We start from the raw sequence: 21,494 nt of genomic DNA on the forward strand, positions 1-21,494 counted from the left end.
TAAACCAGCTTATATTTCAACTCTTTCTTGGACTCGAACTCAAGTTCTGTCGAAGGGTCATGAGGACTCGAAACGTCAACTCTTTTCTTCTCTGCCGATGCTGCCAGACCTGCTGAGTTTTTCCAGGTAATTCTGTTTTTGTTTTTAACCTTAAGAGAATCCTGGACTAGGACTCCCAAGTCCTTTTGCACTCCAGATTTCTGAATTGTCTCCCCATTTAGAAAATAGTCTATGCCTCTATTCTTCCGACCAAAGTGCATGACTTCACACTTCCCCATGTTGTATTCCATCTGCCACTTCTTTGCCCATTCTCCTAACCCATCCAAATCCTTCTGCAGCCTCCCCACCTCCTCAATACTACCTGTCCCTCCACCTATCTTTGTATCATCTGAAAACTTAGCCAGGATGCCCTCAGTTCCTTCATCTAGATCGCTATTGTATAAAGTGAAAAGTTGTGGTCCCAACACTGACCCCTGCGGAACTCCACTAGTCATTGGCCGCCATCCTGAGAAGGACCCCCTTATCCCCACTCTCTGCCTCCTGCCAGACAGCCAATCTTCTATCCATGCTAGTACCTTGCCTCTAACACCATGGGCTCTTTTCTTACTAAGCAGCCTTCTGTGTGGCACCTTGTCAAAGGCCTTCTGGAAGTCCAAATAGATAACATCCATTAGCTCTCCTTTGTCTAACCGACTCGTTACCTCAGTACTGCCCTCAGGGAGTGTAGCGCTCCCTCAGTAGTGCCCTCAGGGAGTGTCGTGCTCCCTCAATACTGCCCTCAGGGAGTATGGTGATCCCTCATAACTGCCCTCAGGGAGTGTCGAGCTCCCTCAGTACTGCCCTCAGGGAGTGCAGTGCTTCCTCAGTACTGCCCTCAGTACTGCCCTCAGGGAGTGTAACGCCCCCTCAGTACTGCCCTCAGGGAGTGTAGCACTCCCTTAGTACTGCCCTCAGGGAGTGTAGTGCTCCCTCATTACTGATCTTCAAACAATGTAGCACTCCCTCAGTACTGCCCTCAGGGAATGTGGCACTCCCTCACTATTGCCCTCCGGGAGTATAGCGCTCCCTCAGTACCACCCTCAGGGAGTGTAGCGTTCCCTCAGTACTGCCCTCAGGGAGTGTAGCCCTCCCTCAGTACTGTCCTCAGGGAGTGTTGCCCTCCCTCAGTACTGCCCTCAGTGAGTGTAGCGCACCCTCAGCAGTGCCCTCAGGGTGTGTAGCGCTCCCTCAGTACTTCCCTCAGGGAATGTGATGCTCCCTCAGTACTGCCCTCAGGAAGTATAGCGCTCCCTTACTCCTGCCCTCAGGGAGTGTAGAGCTCCCTCAGTACTACCCTCAGTGAGTGTACGTTTCCTCAGTACTGACCTCAGGGAGTGCAGTGCTCCCTCAGAACTACCCTCAGGAAGTGTAGTGCTCTCTCAGTACTGCCCTCGGGGAGTGTAGAACTCTCGCTCAATGCTGACCTTCAAACAACGTAACACTCCCTCAGTACTGCCTTCAGGAAATGTGGCGCTCCGTCACTACTGCCCTCAAGGAGTGTGGCGCTTCCTCAGTACTGCCCTGAGGGAGTGTAGCGCTCCCTCAGTACTGCCCTCAGGGTCCAAACAGCTGGAAGCAGTATCAAGTTATTTCAGTGCTGAAATCTAGTTCAGGTCAAGCTCCTTCTATTCACTCAGCTACCTTTATGGTTTTATTTTAATGTGACGTGGTATTTCCCTCGAGCCCTTAACCTTGAAGGCAACCGAAACAATGCCACAACATTTGTACTAGGCCAAGGACCTGGTTTTCAATTAGCTAGTTTTTAAAACTCTATTATTATAACTGGATTAAAGGATAACTACCAAAGTGAAACTAGACAGAATAGTTAATATTTGCTACCATTCCCTTTGTATGTTAAATCTTCCATCAGAACATCTAATTGTACTTTGAAAAACCTTAATTTCAACCCCCTCCCCCCTCGACTTAACCTGTTTGGTAGACTCTCCACTCTTAAAGATGTGTGATCTGTGTTTTCTTTCAATTTGCTTTTAGTTAATTTTTATTTTATGTCCTCTAATTCTTGTTTCTTCGCATGCATCGCAATAACAATCTGTCCACACCTTATCTATAGTAATGAATATTTTATATACTTCAAGGAGGCATTCCCTTTAATCTTTTCTCTCCAGACTGTAAAGCATAAGCCTCTTTAATCTTTCCTCGTAGCTTATGCGCTCAGATTTGGTCCATCAATGGGTGAGCACAGCCTTCGTGGACCAGTTATGATGAGTACAGTGGGCTTGCTTAAGAATTCTCACTCTGATGTCAGCTTTTCCCTTGCCATCAATTTACTCCTGCAAAGATTGTTAAGAGTTAGTGTATAGTAAATAATTAAATATAAATATAATTTTACAAAGAAAGCGATGTGATGGGTGGGAGCAGGTTGGGGAGGGTGTGTGGTTTTCCTCCTCAGGCTGCTGCAGTCACCATCACTGATAAACACTCCACTGGCCATTGATAGATCCTAACCACCCCCACCCCAGGCCTCTGCGCCTGGGGAGGTTGGAGATTGAGAGAGGGTGCGGTGACTGAATTCATCCCTGTGCGATCCACCAACCTTAATTAATGTGTTGGAAGCATCCGGAAGACATGCACAAGAGGCTTTCCCCTTTAAAAGTGACTTGTACGTTCGGGAAGGAGTAAGCGTTCGGCCCTGTTCCTCCTCGCCGCTGGGAGGAGTGCGGCGCTATTCCTCCAAGCCGCTGGGAGGAGTGCGGCGCTGTCACTCCTCGCCGCTGGGAGGTGTGCGGCGCTGTTCCTCCTCGCCGCTGGGAGGTGTGCGGCGCTGTCCCTCCTCGCCGCTGGGAGGAGTGCGGCGCTGTTCCTCCTCCCCTTTGGGAGGACCGATTGAGATGGGCCACCTTGCCGCCGCTGGCTCCTTCTCCTCCTCCTCCTCTCCCAGGGTCGATGGTGTGGAACTCTGAGCGGCCATGGCGCTTTACAACTTCAAGAAGATCACGGTGGTGCCGACCGCCAAGGTGGGTCTTTGCGGCTCAGGGCTGGGCGGTTGTTTGACACACTCGGCTGTGCATTAGACACGTTGAAGGGTCGGCTTGGCGGCTGGTCCGCGGGGAGTAACTGAGCTGAGGGCCGCGGACACGTGTCTCTCCCTCAATACCCGAGCCGAGTGCGGCCCCAGGCTTCGGGGATTTGGGGTGGGGAGGGGGGACAGGTTATGGTTATTATTAATGCGTTCGACTTTGAGACTCCCTTCCCCCAGGGAACAGTCTTTATAAACTGTTGATGGTTGTCATTGGGCGGACTGCGGGTTTTCATTTGAGATATTTGTTTAAAGTGTATACGTTTTTCATATCCCGGTACTGATGGTAGTGGAGACATTTTTCATGCTCAGAATAACTGCACTCTTCCCCCAAACCCCCCCCCCCCCCCCTTAATTTCCCTTCAGCTCCGTCCTCCGTTTAAAGGGACGCCCTCCAGTTGTTGGAAAAGCTATGAGGGCTGTAGCAAGGCTCCTCCTCCTCCTCAGGCTGTTGGGGGCAATCTTCAGCTCGCTGCCTTATGTTGGTTCTCACTGCCCAGCTGAATTAATTTTTTTTTAAGTAGCTGCCAGTCCGTCATTTGCCAAAATGATATATTCCAGAAAGCAGGGTTATTTTCGTTCTGCCTTTTTTTTTCATTTTCAAAAGAATATATTGGGGCTTGACACCGAGAGGTTGTCTCTTACCCCCCCACCCTGGCATCAGCTGGGGAAGCTGGAGCACAGGGTCACAGTTTCAAGATAAGGGGATGAACCTTTAGGACTGGGATACGAAATTACTTCACTCTAAGGATTGAAATGCTCTACCCCAGAGGGTTGTGGATTGACCCATCATTGAATATACTGAAGGCTGAGATAGATTTTTGCTATCTCATAGAATTAAGCGATACGGGATGTAGGCGAGAAAGTGGAGTTGAAGCCGAAGATCAGCCATGATCGTATTGAATGGCGGAGCAGCTCGACAGGCCGCTGAAGGGAAATTAAGGGGGGAGGGGGAAGAGTGCAGTTATTCTGAGCATGAAAAATGTCTCCACTACCATCAGTACCGGGATATGAAAAACGTATACACTTTAAACAAATATCCCAAATGAAAACCAGCAGTCCTGCTGCTCCCATTTGTTATGATCTTACATCTTCGTTGTAGAAGTTGGGTGAAAAAATATTGTGTATTTGGACTTAAAACATTTACAGCCCCAGGAGTAATGATTTTGATGACATCAAAGAGATGTCTAACTATTCCACTTTTGTAACATGCAAAATGAATCTAGTGATCATATGGCTAAGAAAATTATTGAAACCACAACTAGCTTGTGACTAATTAATTTTCAGATGTCTTTTTATATTTAAATGGAAAATGATTATAGTTATGTCATGGATGTCTGTACAGTTCTAGTGTAACAGATCAGCATTAGTTATGTTATGATGTTGATGAAATGAGAATTTTGAATCAGTAAAAACTTCCATGATCAGGCACAGCATGTAGTTTGTAACTTAGGTTAAGGTTGTATCAGTGCTGTGTTTCAGGGATGCAAATCTGACTGGAGTGTTTCAGCAACAGATGTGGGAAGTTAGGTCATTGGCAGCTGGTAGGAATAGGGTCAAGGAACAGGAGGTGTAGGTCTTAGGACACATTTAGATAGACTATGAGGGGAATCATGAGAAACTGGAGAAATACTCTCATTCTATACCCTCTGTAAACTTCAGCTCATCCAAAATTTTGATGACTGTGCCCTGTATGGTACACTCATAACCCCAGTTTTTGCTGACCTATTAAGGCACTGTCATAGCAGCTTAACTTTAAAATTCTCATCCTCATGATTAAAACCACCTATCTCTGTAACCTCCAAAAAAGCTGTATTTATTTGTGCTGCAACACTAGGAGCAGACTTCCTGTGCATGTGCAGATGCAGTGTCAGCGTCAGGCCTTTTAAAGTGAGAGATGCTTTAAGTGCTTTCTGTCGCTGAACTATACATTTTTGCAAACTGGTGTCTTTTAACTGTCACCTTTGCAACCATATCAGTTAATAGAAAAAAATTGTAACTACTTAAGAGGGCAACTATTTTCACAGTCAGATTCTTATAATGGCAGAAATGATATTTTTTTTCCCCAGCAACTAATTAGTTTGGATGAGAACCAGCCTTGGAAATTAAAACTATCTTCTCTTAACTTTGGAGTTTTACCATTGGTAAATTACCATTTGGGGGAGACGGTGGTATAGTGGTATTGTCACTGGACATTTATTCCAGAGACCCAGGTTTGAACCCTACCATGGTAGATGGTGAAATTTGAATTCAGTAAAAATCTGGAATTAAAAGTCTGATGATGACCACAAAACCATTGCCGATTGTTGTAAAAAAAACCCATCTGGTTCACTAATGTCCTTTAGGGAAGGAAATCTGCCGTCCTTACCTGGTTTGGCCTACATGTGACTCCAGGCCCACAGCCATATGGTTGAGTCTTAAATGCGCTCTGAACAAGGGCAATTAGGGATGGGCAATAAATGTTGGCCTAGCCAGTGACGCCCACATCCCATGAATGAATTTGAAAAAACTTAATTAAAAAAAAAAGTATTTTGAACAAAATACTTGAGAAAATTATTAGTCAATGTGGAGCTCAAAACCATAACCCTGGGATTAAGAGTCCCATTATCTATCAAGTGAGCTAACTGTGCTGTGTAGGAATTCCCTGCACAAAACCTTTCCAACTTGTTCGAATAAATCAGAAGGAAAAAAAAATGTTTATTGGTTCAAGTTCTCGTATTAAACTGGCCTGGGAATGAAATGGCACGCACTTGCAATCCTGCTGGGGGAATATGCGCATGTGTCAACAGCCGCAGCGTGGGTTAAGTTCACTTGTGCACCTGTTCCTTATACCTTTACAGTCAGTGACAGGAGTTACGGTGCTCTTAAAATCCATCCCCAAATGCTCCTTCCTCTGGCTTCGGCCTCTTTTTTGCTTTTGCACTCCCCCAAGCCTCCTCCAAAGTCCCACCATAAATAGCTGCGGTTTCAGCTCCCTAATTACCACTGATGGCAATGAATTCCCTAAATTCTGTTGCCCCTCCCCCTTAATATATATCTTTAATTATGGTATTGTTTGCCAACATCTATTTTTACCTCTTTTGATGTCCATTTTCTTTCTGATTTCACTTCTGAAAGGCTTGGGGGTGATTTGCTATATTAAATGCATTGAAAACAATATAAAGCCAGAACCATAGAACCAAACACAAGTTACGGTACTGAAAGGGATCACTCAGCCTAGCCCAGCTGTGCAAAAGTTGGTAAGTGTGAGCATCCCTCTAATTTGTCGTACCACAGCCCTTTCCCATGCTGTATTTCCAATTCCAGCTGAACTTGTTTCGGGTGATTTTCAACTCTCCCTAAGAAAAGATTCCCAATACAAGCTATGCAGCATTGGCTGATGCAGAATGCTGAAGGCACATTACTGCACCTCACACAGGCATCTACCCGGCAACATGGAAAATTGCCCAGGTATGTCCTTTGCAGAAAAAGCAGGACAAATCCAACCCGGCCAATTACCGTCCCATCAGTCTACTTTTGGCCATCAATAAAGTGATGGAAGGAGTCATCAACAGTGCTATCAAGCGGCACTTGCTTAGCAATAACCTGCTCACTGACACTTCGTCTGGGTTCCGCAAGGATCACTCAGCTCCTGACCCCATTACGGCCTTGATTCAAACATGGACAAAAGAGCTGAGCTCCCGAGGTGAGGTGAGAGTGACTACCCTTGACATCAAGGCAGCGTTTGACCGAGTGTGGCATTAAGGAGAGCCCGAGCAAAACTGGAGTCAGTGGGAATTGGGGAACACTCTCCACATGTTGAAGTCTTACCTGGCACAAAGGAAGGTAGTTGTGGCTGTTGGAGGTCAGTCATCTCTGCTCCAGGGCATCACTGCAGGAGTTCCTCAGGGTAGTGTCCTTGGCCCAACCTTCAGCTGCTTCATCAGTGACCTTCGTTCCACCATAAGGTCAGAAGTGAGTATGTTTACTGATGATTGCACAATGTTCAGCACTATTCATGACTTCTCAGATACTGAAGCAGATGCAGCAAGACCTGGACAATGTCAAGGCTGGGGCTGACAAGTGGCGAGTAACATTTGCGCCACACAAGTGCCAGACAATGACCATCTCCAACAAGAGAGAATCTAACCATCGTCCCTTGACTTCAATGCCATTATCATTGCTGAATCCCCCACTGCCAACATCCTAGGGGTTAACATTGACCAGAAACTGAACTGGACCAGCCATATAAACATGGTGACTACAAGATCAGGTCGGAGGCTAGGAATCCTGCGGCAAATAACTCACCTCCCAGCTCCCCAAAGCTTGTCCACTATCTACAAGGCACAAGTCAGGAGTGTGATTGAATACTCTCCACTTCCCTGGCTGAGTGTAGCTCCAACAACACTTAAGAAGCTCAACACTATCCAGGATAAAGCAGCCTATTTGATTGGCAAGGTGCATTGCAGGAACTCACCAAGCTTCCTTCAACAGCACCTTCCAAAGCCACAACCTCTATCACCTAGAAAGGCAAGGGCAGCAGGTGCATGAGAACACCATCACCTGGAAGCTCCCATCCAAGCCACTCACTCTCCTGATTTGGAAATATATCGCCATTCCTTCACTGTCACCTAGTCAAAATCCTAGAATTCCCTTCCTCAGAGCACATTGGGTGTGCCTGCACCTCAGGAGTGCAGCAGTTCAAGAAGGCAGCTCACCACTACCTTCTCAAAGACAATTAGGGATGGGCAACAAATGCTGGCCTAACCAGCGACTCCCAGATCTCATGAATGAATTTTCAAAAACCTCATTTTAACGGCTTAAAACACACTTCTTGGGCTGCTTTCATCTTGTTTAAGAAGTGAAGTTTGCATTGCAGTTAGAAATTGTATGTTGGCAGATTTCAAGATGCACTATGTCAGTAACTCCAAAAAATACTGAAATACTGTTAATGTGATAATTTTAAGGAATAACTTACACATTGGACTGGTCAAAATATTTTGCCTTTTTCATTCAGGATTTCATTGACTTGACGTTGTCAAAAACCCAACGGAAGACACCAACTGTGATTCACAAAAACTATCAAATCAATCGAATTCGTCATTTCTACATGCGAAAGATTAAGTTTACTCAACAAAACTATCATGATCGCCTCAGCTTGATTCTGACTGATTTTCCAAAACTTGATGTAAGTTGTTGCTGTGTGGCACCTTCAAAATAATGCTGAATGACACCTTATTTTACTTTAGATATAAATAATTTAAGTTACTTTTCTTTCAACATATCCAGCTAATACTTATGGAATTGATGTGTTGGCCATTCATAGCTTTTCATTCAGTGAAGGGAAGCTAAACTTCTGTATGTTAAGTATTTGAGAACTCGCTGATGGGGGTTCATGTTGATTTTTGATGTAAAATGGCTTATTTTTGGGAATCCTGTGTGTGAAATATTTCTGCCAATACTTAATATTCTTCTGTTCCTTATAGCCACAATACTTGGTGAAAGTATTTCAGATGTGACTGTGGTCATGGTTAACCTAGTGCCTGCACAGGTGTGAATGGCAAAAGACATTCTGCTGTGCTATAGCTTTCCGAGAGTCTAATAAACAGTTTATTTTAATTCCGTTGAATACACAGCTATTTCCTGCTTAAATTTTGTCCACTGTATTTACATATAGCATGCTTGATGATTTCCACCAGAACACCACAGATTCCTGTGTATTATTTTGTTTTAAACAAAGTAAATAAAGTTGCCCTGTCAGTTGCTGACCTGAAATTTGGCGCTGTTTGCACAGTCCAGACAATATTGGCCTGACAATCCAGTCCACATGCAAAGCTGACCTCAAGGATATGTGTCGAAATTGGGTCCAGTCATGCACGTGTTAAATGCACATTGTGTGTTTGGGTGCAATACTTGTGCATCTGTTGACAAGATTTTTAGCGTGAAAGATTTTTGATTCTTATTAAAAATCATGAATGTGTAAGATAATTTTTTCATAATGCTTATTAAGCCTATAACCAGTGAGTGATATGACAGATGATGTCAGTGAATGGGATGGCATTCAATCCTGTAGTAATGCATTTTGCTTAGTCGTGATGATAAAATTGGAGAACGTCAACTTAAAAATCTCCAGCAAATTGGCTCAAACCTTACTCTGTACTGAAAATCTCCATTGTTTCAAAACATAACTTGTCAGATAATACTAATTGAAATTTGATTTAAAATGATCCGTTTTAAAACATTGAAGTGTTGAAAATGAATTGCACTTTGAAGAATGGTCAAACCTTGTTTTTCTTTGCAGGACATCCACCCTTTTTATGCTGATTTGATGAATGTTCTGTATGACAAAGATCACTACAAGCTGGCATTAGGGCAGATTAACATTGCAAAGAACCTCATTGACAAGTAAGATTTATATTCATTTCTGTTTGTTTAATGCTTGTTATCTAAAATGGTTGCATTGCTGTAATGACTACCAGAGACCCGGATGTGAAGGGTGCTGGGCTTCAATCTTGAGCATGCAAGTTTAATTCCTTGAGTCAAGTGATGCTTGAAATCTCTGTTCCAGAAAACTCCTTTGTTAAACTTTGCAATTGTGTTCCATCTCAACAAAGGAAAAATAATCACCTGACATGACTGTTCAGGCAAGAAGCGCAGCTTCAGTTTGCCTGCTGATGGTTGTGACAGTTTGTAATTCAGATAATCCGCAATTTATTATTTTAAAAGGGGAGTTAGAAGTAATAAGGAAGCAAAATCAATGTAATTTTAAAACCTTAATACTTCCAGTACTTTAGATCAGATATTCCATTCCATGTTTGTATGAAAACATGTCCAAAGTTTATTTGGTTGTATCTGTGATGTGATTGTGCCCTGTTTTGTTTTACTCTATCACTTGGCTTGCAACAGCCTTCCAAGTAAGCCAGCTGAACCTGCCTTTTTGAAATTTGCACCGACCTCCACAGTGGACTATAAGAACCAGCAGGAAGAAGAAATAAGAATATGTACTAGATGTTGAAGTTGGGCTATCTTAGGTTACGTAGAAAAAAACCATAAAAATAGCACTGTAAATATGGGGGATGCCACAGCAAGCAGAATTGACAAAATTGTTAAGTAGTTATTTTAGCAGCTTATGTTGATAATTTCTCAACCTTTGGATTAGTAGCTTTATGTCACAGTACGAGGTTTTCGTGTTCCTGTTGCAAAATCTGAAAAAAAAATCCAGTAGGATGTTCATTTACCTGGCCCAGGCTTGAGATTCTGTACATTTAACAAATTAAGTGCCTTAGGAAGTCCTTTTACATTAAAGGTGTTATATGATACAAGTTGTTGTAAGTGTTGGAGTAAAGCAAATGTTTTTAAATGTGTCAATTTGTTGCTCCATGACTAAATGAATTGTATTTAGCGATGAACAGCTTAGATTAGATCTGTCAAAGATTGTTTTTGATCTATTCCTGATATTTTTCTTAAGAATTCCTTTCAGAATATTATTATATTCCTATATTTGGTTGAAGCTAACTGAAAATCTAATTTTTAACTAGTGTTGCTAAGGACTATGTGCGTCTGATGAAGTATGGCGATTCTCTGTACCGATGCAAACAGCTGAAGCGTGCGGCACTAGGGCGCATGTGTACTATTCTCAAACGACAGAAACAAAGTTTGGAGTATTTGGAACAAGGTAAGTGACAGACTTTCATGTACTCATTAATTAGGGGTCAAGAGCATTTTGTTTAGAGATTTTTGAGATGACTTTCAAAACCCACAATATGTATCTGAACACTTCCTTCTCTTTCAGTGCGGCAACATCTTTCTCGTCTGCCATCTATTGATCCCAACACGAGGACTTTGTTGCTATGCGGGTACCCTAATGTTGGAAAATCCAGCTTTATTAACAAGGTGAGTTTTTTTTTAACTAAAATGGTGCGATTAACTAACTTCCAATGTCTTAAATAAGTAGCTTGTAGTAGTCATTCAGAAGCTGCTCTGGTTCTTTGACAAGTTTGTTCAGTGCAATAGCAGTGTTATCTTAGGGATGGTTTAATGTCCATGGAGCTTGACATCAAGTTTGTAGCCATACTACATTTATGATCCAAAACTGGTAGCTGTAAAATAGTGTCATCAGGCTATGGTGCAAACATACATTTGCTTGCCAGGCAGATTTACTTTAAGCTTTTTTTAAATTCATTTATGGGATGTGGACATCGCTGGCTAGGCCAGCATTTGTTATTTGTTGCCATCCCTAATTGCCCTGGAGAAGGTGGTGGTGAGCTGCCCCCTTGAACTGCTGCAGTCCATGTGGTGTAGGTATACCTGCAGTGCTGCTCGGGAGGGAGTTCCAACATTTTGACCCAGTGACCGTGAAGGGACAGCGATATATTTCCAAGTCAGGATGATGAGTGGCTTGGAGGGGAACTTCCTGGTGGTGGTGTTCCCACCTGTCTGCTGCCCTTGTCCTTCTAGATGGTAGTGGTTGTGGGTTTGGAAGATGCTGGTGAGCTCCTGCAGCGCATTTTGTAGATGGTTGCTGCCAAGGTGCATCGATTGTGGAGGGAGTGAATGTTTGTGGATGGAGTGCCAAGCAACTCATCCACATGTTAAGTATCATTGAGTGGGAGCTTTCTTGTTCCTGTGTTATTATTGAATCCCATTGGTCTCATTCAGCCCTACTTCTGCATTCCTCTCCAGGCCTATGACCCAGCATGCAAGCTTTTCCAATTTTGGTCTGTCAGTCATAAGTTTGGTTCAGTTAGTGGCATTTCAATCCAAGTCAAAAGGTTGCATGTTCATACTCCTGGACTTGAGCAGATTAATTTAGGTTGACAAGTTTTTAGTGCAGCATTGAGGGAGTATGAAATCATGAAGGGTGTTGTTTTATGAATGGGTTGTTAAACCAAACTTCCACCGCCTCTTTACGTGGACTTAAAAGGTCCCATGATGAAGAGCAGGGAGTTCTACCAAGTTGCTCCAGTGAACAAACCACCAGAAAAACAATCTAACAGGAAATTCACCTCATTTGCTGTTTGTGGGACAATAGCTGTCTAACTAAAAACTAATTGCACTTCAAAAGTATTTAATCCTTATCAAGATCTCAGGATGCCTCTAAGGCACTAAGCCAAATATGAGTTTTTTTATTACCCTACACCTTCATTTTGATATTTCAGATTCTTGCATTAAAATCTTGTATTTAAAATGATGGATATATTAACTAATTTGATGTTTGCTTACAGATTACGCGGGCAGATGTTGAAGTACAACCCTATGCTTTTACCACAAAGTCATTGTTTGTGGGACATATGGATTACAAGTATCTGCGCTGGCAGGTTAGTGTTTGTGAACTTATAAAATACGTAAAATATTTTACGCTATAAACAATTACATCTAGCATAAAATCCTAATATGTATATTATACTTTAAAAGTGTACTGTGAAAGTTCATACATAAATGTGTGGTTGAATTTGTTAACTTTTCCTATAAATGTAAAGCATTAAGGTTACCAGTTTCTTGCTGTTTTTCTGACCTCAAGAAGGAGTCAGGGATGTAGAAAGCTGCCAATCTATAGAGAAACAATGATCCTCTAATTGACTTTAGGCTGTCGCTCTTTACAGCAAATAGAGGGACCTTAAAGGGACAGACCTCTGTTTTAATTTCAGCATAAGTTAGTGGTCCAAACTTGGAAAATAACATCACAATAATACAAGAAAATTACTAACACCATAAATATTTTAAGGTTGTAACATTTCCCAGGTTCATAAATGTATTGGAACAGTTGCATCAAAGGACGGAGAACAATCAAATCTGAATATATTCAACTGGAGGAGGTCTAATTTCATGAATTGAAAGGGTATGTGGCCCAGGTGGTTTGGAATCAAAGAATGGCAGGTAAAACAGTTAATATGCGATGGTGGGGACTGCAAGGGGGAGATATCTCAGGTATAGACAAATTCCCAAAAGGAGGAAAGGATTGACATCCAAAACTACAACTCTCCGGATCACTAAAGCACTAAAGAAATAGGAGGCTTATGAGAAGCGAAACACAATACAGTAGGGAGCCAATGCTAAATACATAAAATACAGAAGAGAATTGGAAAAGGAAATAAGTGGGGGACCGAGTGTGTATGAGACTAGATTACTGGATAACATAAAAGGAAACCCAAAAATATTTTTTTAATAAATATATAAATAGTAAAAATGTAGCCAAGGGAAGATGGGCTGATTAGGGACTAAAGAGATCATCTTGTGGGGACAGGAGGCATGGCTGAGTGCTAATGAAGAGGATGCTGCTTTTTAAAAAAAATCTTTCATGGGATGTGGCTGTTGCTGGTAAGGCCAACATTTGTTGTGCATCCCTAATTGCCCATGAGTGTAGTTAAGAGTCAGCCACATTGCTGTGGGTCTGTAGTCACATATAGGCTAGACTAGGTAAGGACAGCCAAGGCCCTGAACGGATGGGCTTTTGTGATAATAGTTCCATGGTCATCATTACTGAGACTAGCTCTCAATTACAGATTTTTGTTAAATTAATTAATTGAATTTAAATTCCACCAGCTACAGTGGTGGAAAATAAACCCTTGTCCCCAGAACATTAACCTGGGCCTCTGGATTACTAGCCCAATGACATTGCCACTATCTCCCCAATCTCACTATATAGGTGGAGGTGGAAGAGAAATTCAACAGGCTAAAATTGGATATAGTTGAGGTACTTTAAAGGTTGAGAGCGCATTCAGTAGAAAGGTCACCTGGATACAGTATGGAACACATCCTTGATTGCTGAGGGAAGTAAGGGTGAAGTAGGCAAATGCTCAGCCATAATGTTCCAATACTCTTCAATATGGGAGCAGTGCCAGAGGACTAGAAGATTGTAAATGTCATATCCCTGTTCAGAAAAGGGGGGAGATGGACATGAGGGCAGCTACAGGACAGTCAGTCTAATGTTGGTGGTGAGGAAATTAGGGACAAAATCTGACACAAAGATTAATTATCACTTGGAAAAATGTGTTAAAAGTGACAGCCAGCACAGATTTGCTAAAGGTAAATCACATTTATTTAACTTGAATTCTTTTGAAGTAGCGGAGAGAATCGATTTGTGCAGTTGATTGTGTGGGCTTTCAAAAGGCACTCGATAAAGTGCTACTTCATAGACTTATTGTCATTTGGTGTACAGAACTTGAATATTGCTGAAAGAAGACATGTTATTGAAGCTTTTCATCTTGCACATTCGCAAGAATATCAAATGTAAAGGGAACAAGAACTTATACTTCAAATTTATTAGAATTCTTTGAGGAGCTAACAAGCAGGATAGATAAAGGGGAACCAGCAGATGTGTTGTATTTGGATTTCCGAAGGGTGTTTGATAAGGCACCACACAAAGCTACTTAAGTTAAGAGCCCATGGATTTGGGGGTAGTAAATTAGCATGGATAGAGGATTGGCTAACTAATAGAAGACAGAGAGTTGGGATAATGGAGGCATTTTCAGGATGGCATCCTGTAACTAGTGGCGTGCCACAGGGATCAGTGCTGGGGCCGCAGTTATTTACAATACATATTAATGACTTAGATGAGGGAAGTAACTGTACTGTCGCCAAGTTTGCGCATGACACAAAAAATAGGTGGGAAGGCAAGTGGTGAAGATGACACGGAGCATCTACAGAGTAATATAGACAGGTTAAGTGAATGGGCAAAAATTTGACAGGTGAAATATCATTGGAAAAATGTGAGGTTATGCATTTTGTCAGAGAATAGAGGAGCTGAATATTACATGGAGAAAGACTGCAGAAAGCTACAGCACAGAGGGGTTTGGGAGTCCTTGTGCATGAATCCCAAAAAGCTAACATACAAGTTCAGCAGATAATAGGGATGGCAAATAGAATGTTGGCCTTTATTTCAAAGGGAATGGAGTATAAAAATAGGGAAGTCTTGCTAAAACTATACAAGACCACACCTAGAATACTGTGAACAGTTTTGGTCCCTTTATCTAAGGAAAGATATACTAGTATTGGAGGCATTCTAGAGAAGATTCACTAGGTTGATCTCAGGTATGGGAGGATATTCTTATGAGGACAGGTTGGGCCTATACTCATTAGAGTTTAGAAGAATGGGGGGCAATCTTATTGAAACATATAAGATTCTTGGAGGGCTTGGCCTTGGCCTACTTCTCTTATGTCTTATGACCTTATGAGAAGAGAGTGCTAGATTGGTTAGCATGTGGACTGTGGTAGAGGTGGTGCCATGGAGAATGAACAATAGATTTATTAGCAAAATTGAAGACCATGGGATGGTTAAAAGACAGTGGATATGATCATAAGATTGTGTGAAATCGACTAAGCAGAAAGTAGTGTAGAAGCAGAGAATCGTGGAGAAAGGTTGTTTTCCAGGCTGACAGGAAGCGGGTAGAGATCACGTGAGCAGAGATGTGATAAATTAAAGAGAAAAGACAAGATAATAGAGCAGGATAGTGATAGAGGTAATGATAACCAGAGTGGCAGGAAGGGACAGGGAAACTATCAAATGTATGGTAGCTAAATTTGCTGATGACACAAAGATAGGTAGGAAAGTAAGTTGTCAAGAGGGCATAAACAGTTTACAAATGAATATCGATAGGTTAACTAAGTAGGGAAAAACTTGGCAGGTGGAGTATATTTGGGAAAGTGTGAACTTGTCCACTTTGGCAGGAAGAATGGAAAACCGTTTATTACTTAAATGGAGAGAGATTGCAGTATAGAGTGAACTGGGTATTCTGGTACATGAATCGCAACATGTTAGTATGCAGGTATAGCGAGTGAATAGGAAGGCAAATGATTATTGCAATGGGAGTCGCATATAAAAGCAGAGAAGTGTTGCTACAGCTGTACAGGGCCTTTAGTGAGATGGCATCTAGAGTACCGTGTACAATTTTGGTCTCCTTATTTAAGAAAGTATATAATTGCATTAGAGGCAGTTCAGAGAAGGTTGACTGATTCCTTGGATGAAGGAGGTTATCTTATAGGGAAAGGATCAGCAGGTTGGGGCTGTACCCATTGGAATTTAGGAGAATGAGAGGTGATCTTATTGAAACAGAAGATCCTGAGGGGATTTGACAGGGTGGATGCTGAAAGGTTGTTTCCCCTTTTTTGGGCAGTCCGGAACTTGGGGGGACAGTTTAATCGTAAGGGTTCTCCTACTTAAGACAGTGAAGAAATTTTTTCTGAGGGTTGTTAATCTGTGGAATTCTCTTCCATAGAGAGCTGTGGGTCATTGAATATATTAAGGGTGAGTTGGATAGATTTTTGATCAGGGGAGTTGAGAGTTATGGGGGATAGACAGGAGGAGTGGAGTTCAGCCCACAATCATGACAAAGCAGGTTCGAGGGGCCAAGTGGCCACCTCTTCCTAATTCTTGTGATCTTGTATACAGAATCGATATTGGGATCACTGCTTTTTTGGTATATATTAATATCCTGGATTTGGGTAAACATAGCATAATGTCACTGTTTCCTGATGTCACAAAACTTGGACATTGAGGAGGATAGTAATAGACTTCAGGAGGACATAGACTAGTGAATGAAGCAGACACATTGCAGATAAAATTAAATGTAGAGAAATATGAAGTGGTGCATTCCATGAGCCCTCTGGATGTCCAGGAACATATAAGGTAAGATAAAACAAAAAAGGGAAGTTCATGTGAGATACTGAGAGCTGAACGCTACCGTAAGCTTAGAGGAATATAGAAAGTATAGGGGTGAAATCAAAAAGAACTTAGGAAAGCCAAGAGAGGGCATGAAAAAATAATGGCAAGTAAAATCCAGGAAACCCCCAAGATGTTTTAAACGTCTATGAGGAGCAAAAGGGTAGCAAAGGAAAGAATAGGGCTGATTATAGGCCAAAAGAGTAACCTGTGAGTGGAGGTGGAAAACTTATGAATACTTTGCATCTGTCTTCACAAAAGAGGGGGACAAAGCACACATTGTAGTTGAGGAGGTGTGTGAAATATGGGATGGGATAAACATAGTTGCAAAAGAAATATTCAGGGGAATGGATTTTTGAAAGTAGGTAATTTGTCAGGCAACGGTGAAGTATTCTGTTAAGAAAAGCAAGTGGAAATAACTGGAGGCTCTGACCATCATTTACCAATCTTCTGGCTACAGATGTGGCACTGGAGAACTGCTAACTTTTTACTGTTGTTAATGAAGGGAGAAAGGGGTAGACTTAAGTAATTACAGGCTGGTCAATCTAACCTCTGGTGGGCAAATTATTGGAAAAAATGTGGAGGGACAATGTTAATTGACATTTGGAAAGGTACAGATTAATTAAGGACGGTCAACACAATTGTAAGGGAAGGTTGTGTCTGACTTTTGAATTTTTTGAGGAGATAATAAACAGAGTTGCTGATGATTGCATGTTTGATGTAGTTTACTAGAATTTTAGCAAAGCTTTTGACAGACCGGTCAGTAAAGTAAAAGCCAATCAGGCCCAAAGACAAGTGGCAAGTTGGTTCCAAAATTGGCTCAGTGGCAGGAAACAAGGGGTAAAGGTCAATGGCATTTTTGTGATTGGAAGGCTGTCTCCAGTGGATTTCCGCAAGGCTCAGTTCTAGTTGTTATTGCCATGCTTTTCGTTCTGTATATCAATGATTTAGACTAAAGTGTAAGGGGCAAAGTTCAGATGTTTGCAGACAGTACAAAAATTCACTATGTGGCTGATACTGAAGAAGAAAACTGCAAGCTGCAGAAAAAAAACTGGAGACTGCAGAAAGTTATCAAGGTCTGGTCAGGTGGACAGAAGAATGGTCAATGGATTTCAGTCTGGAGAAGTGTGAGTAATGCATTTGGGGAGGGCAAACAAGCCAGTGGAGGGACCTTGAAGTGCATGTCCACAGATCCTGTAAGGTAACAAGACAGGTAGATATGACAAATGGGATGCTTTCCTTTATGGGCTGAGGTATAGACTGAGGGCAGGAACTGTATAAAACAATAGGTGACAGCTAGAGCACTGTGTACAGTTCTGTTCACTACTGTAGGGATGGTGAAATTTAGCTATGAGGAAAGATTGAATAGGCTGGGGTTTTGTTCCATGGAGTAGGGATGATTTGGGATCAGGGGGATTTAATTGAGTCTATATAGAATGGATAAGAAGGACTTATTTCCCTCAACAAAGAAGTCAATAACCAAGGGACATAGATTTAAAGCAACTAGTAAAAGAATTGGAGGGGTGTTGAGAAATGTGTGATGAGGTCTGGAACTCATTGCATGAAAGAAAGGTCCAGACAGAAGCCTTTATTGCATTTTAAAAATACTTGGATATGCACTTTAAATAGTGCTGTGACCCACAAGGCTGTGGACCAAGAGCAGGAAAGTGGCATTAGGCTAGATAGCTCTCTTTTTGGCTGTGTGCCTATAATGGACAAATGGCCTCTTGTGCCAATTATTTCTAAGATTCTATGATTTTGGTAGGAAAATGAGAGGGGGCAATGTAAACTAAATGGTGCAATTTTAAAGAGGGTGCAAGAACAGGAAGGCCTATGGGTGTATGTACACAAGTGTTTGAAGGTGACAGGACAAATTGAGGTGGCTATTAAAAAAAGCATACAGGTTCCTTGGTTTTATATCTAGATAGAATACAAAAGCAAAAAGTTGTACTAACCTTTAAATGACACTGATTAGGCCTCAGCTGGAGTGTTGTGACTAATTCTGGGCACCACATGTTAGGATGGATGTCATGGCCTAAGAGTGCAGGGGAGATTTACTAGATTAGTACCAGGAGCAAGGGACTTCAATTACATGGCAAACCAATAGAAGGTGGAATTCTCATCCTTAAAGCAGCAAATATTAAGGGAAGATTTAATAGTGGTGCTCAAAATCATGAAGGGCTTTGATATATTAAGTAAGGGGAAACTGTTTCCAGTGCAGAAGGATTCGTAACCATAGGATGCAGATTTAAGGTAATGAGCAAAATAACCAGATGCGAGGTAAGAACATTTTCACAATGTACGCAATTTACAGATTAAATTTAAATTTGAAATTGCAATTATGATCTGAAGTAGACATCTGAAAGAGTGCTGGAAGCAGATTCAATATAACTTTCAAAAGGGAGTTGGATAAAGACTTGGTGGGGGGGTGGAATTTTGAAGGCTGTCAGTAAAATGCAAGGGAGTGGGACTGATTTTCTAGCCTATTCTCGGGCATGGTGGGCCAAATTTCTGTGCTGAAAGATTCTAATGATAGCTATTGCAGGTATGTTTTAAAATTACTTGTAGTTTCAGCAGGACTGTATGTGTTAAACATTATTTATGCCAAGCTGCCCTAATGACTTAGTAGTGAAATCTACCTCTCAGCCATACAAACCAGGAAGACCCCAACATGGTTCACGGCTTGTGCTAAGTTAACAGATCCCTGTGGAATTGATGCAGAAGTGATGCAACTGATCAACTGATTTTGTTAGATTAAAGGGACACAGGTTTGAATAGCAAAAGATAACTTTGGGTCTTATATTCAGAGAGTGAGCAACATTTGGAATAGGTTCCTGGGCAGAATGGTGGAAGAAAAAGGTTTGGAATCAGTTAAGCAATAATTATATGCAGCATTGGGGACGAGGTGGGGAAATGTCGGGTTCTTTTCAATGCATGAATTAAGATGGGCAGCATATCCTGCCTCGTCTGCTGGGATCTTGCGGATATTATGTTCAGTTCTGGGCAGTTCACCTCATGAAGAGTGATACTATGAAAGGATTTAACTATGTTGAGAGACTGAGTAAACAGATTATAAGACTTGGAGCTAAGGAAATTGAAGTATTTAAAATAATGAAAGGAATTGATTGATTAACTGTGGAACAGCCCATTCATCCTGAGCAGGAAAATGCATTTGTCTCACATGGAGGATGGTGAGAAAGTGAAATGTACTGCTGAGAAATTGCAGAGGCCGAATAAATCAGGCTTTCAAAAGGAGATTGAAAGCAAGAGCAATAAGAAACAGAGAATTGGGGTGTCAGAGCTTGCATGGCGGGCAAAATGGCAGTGAGCTCATTAGGACAATGCAGGCCTCTCAAAATCATGTAAGCTGAATGGCCTACTCCTATTCCTAATTTTGTATTTGCAATCGTTCTAAAACTGTCTTTTCTTTAATCAAAATGTTCAATCCAGTGGGGATTAGACGCCTATTGCATTTGCTTGGAGTGAGATTTTGATGCGGTAATGAGGGGTTGTTACTGGGGAACTGTTCTGCATAACTGGAAATAATTTCTGCTTTCAGAGACCATGTTACAAATTGATTAATATTTTTAACATAGCAGTTACTTAGCGACAATCTGTTTTCCCCTCAGGATTTTTTCCTGTGTTTGGTTGCTCTAAGAAATTCTGCTTGTGCTGGTTCACAATGAGACATATTAGTGCTCTGTATTAATCAGAGTGCTCTGTATAAATCGGTGTGAAGTTGAGAATTTTTCATGGTGTCCTTTTTTTTTAATAAAATCCCAGAATCTCATTTTCTACTAAGCACAATTTTTATATGTGTTTATTGAAATGGTTATAACTAGAGTACTGTCAATGTGCTTTTATTTAGTGTCTGATATGATTGCTGTTTAGTGGTAATGTGTTGACATGTTCAATGCTATAGTCAATTTTCAAATGAAAAATAAAACACTGAGGAAAGGCTTGTACTAAAAATGATAATTCTCCTGGATTAGGTAGTTGATACACCTGGTGTTTTGGATCATCCATTGGAGGAGCGGAATACCATTGAGATGCAGGCGATCACTGCACTGGCTCACCTCCGTGCTGCTGTTCTATATGTGATGGACGTGTCAGAACAGTGTGGTCACACTGTGGAGGCGCAGCTGGAGCTCTTCAAAAATATTCGGCCTCTTTTTGCCAATAAGGTAAAGTCCTTGTTTGAACATTTAATACTTAGTTTAAACTTTAAATTATTTCATTGAGCATTTCATTGCTGTTTGGGGGAGTTTGCTGTATGCAAATTGGTTGCCATGTTTCTATACATTACAACAATGACCACACTTACAAAGTCATTCATTGGCTGTAAAGTGATCAAGACATCATGAAGTGGTGAAGGCGCTATATAATACAAGCCTGCCTTTTTTACTAATCAGGTTGCTCTCATTTGACTTTTCACTTCATCTCATTACCTGTGATGCAGATACATTTGGGTCAATTTTTGTTAGCGCAGAAATGCTTTGGTAGAGTTTAAAATTTTGCTGGTAAACAGTTCAGTGGTTGAAGGCATGTAATTATGATTAAATGAAAAGGATTTAGGACAATTACCCTGTGGAGTTGAGGTTGTGGAATGCAGTACCATAATTAGTGATTGTGTAACTTCAGAATTGATTCTTTAGTGGTTGAAGGAAAGGGAATAAAGATATTTGCAGGAAAGTGGGGTTAAGACTACCACTCTTGAGAAGGATAACTATGGTCCTCACCACTTATATCGCTTTAGGGGTGCAGTTGCATAGCGATTATGTT

The 21,494-nt window shown here is 41.6% G+C and overlaps 1 protein-coding gene across 2 annotated transcripts in view; it reads left to right on the forward strand.

Moving 5' to 3' along the window:
• Nucleotides 1-2,858: 2,858 nt before the first annotated feature.
• Nucleotides 2,859-21,494, forward strand: part of gtpbp4 (GTP binding protein 4) — a 35,258-nt gene continuing 16,622 nt past the window's right edge. The window contains exons 1-7 of one of the 2 annotated variants that reach the window (XM_041183311.1): nt 2,859-3,014; nt 8,073-8,243; nt 9,357-9,460; nt 10,594-10,730; nt 10,848-10,948; nt 12,280-12,372; nt 20,705-20,896. In XM_041183311.1, coding sequence (XP_041039245.1) covers nt 2,967-3,014; nt 8,073-8,243; nt 9,357-9,460; nt 10,594-10,730; nt 10,848-10,948; nt 12,280-12,372; nt 20,705-20,896 — 846 coding nt within the window. In that variant the 5' untranslated portion in view covers nt 2,859-2,966. Of the gene's footprint in view, nt 3,015-6,190; nt 6,316-8,072; nt 8,244-9,356; nt 9,461-10,593; nt 10,731-10,847; nt 10,949-12,279; nt 12,373-20,704; nt 20,897-21,494 lie in introns of those variants that run through there. The other variant, XM_041183312.1, reaches the window with a different exon arrangement.

Source organism: Carcharodon carcharias, chromosome 3 (genome assembly GCF_017639515.1).
Source record: "Carcharodon carcharias isolate sCarCar2 chromosome 3, sCarCar2.pri, whole genome shotgun sequence".
NCBI lineage: Eukaryota > Metazoa > Chordata > Chondrichthyes > Lamniformes > Lamnidae > Carcharodon > Carcharodon carcharias.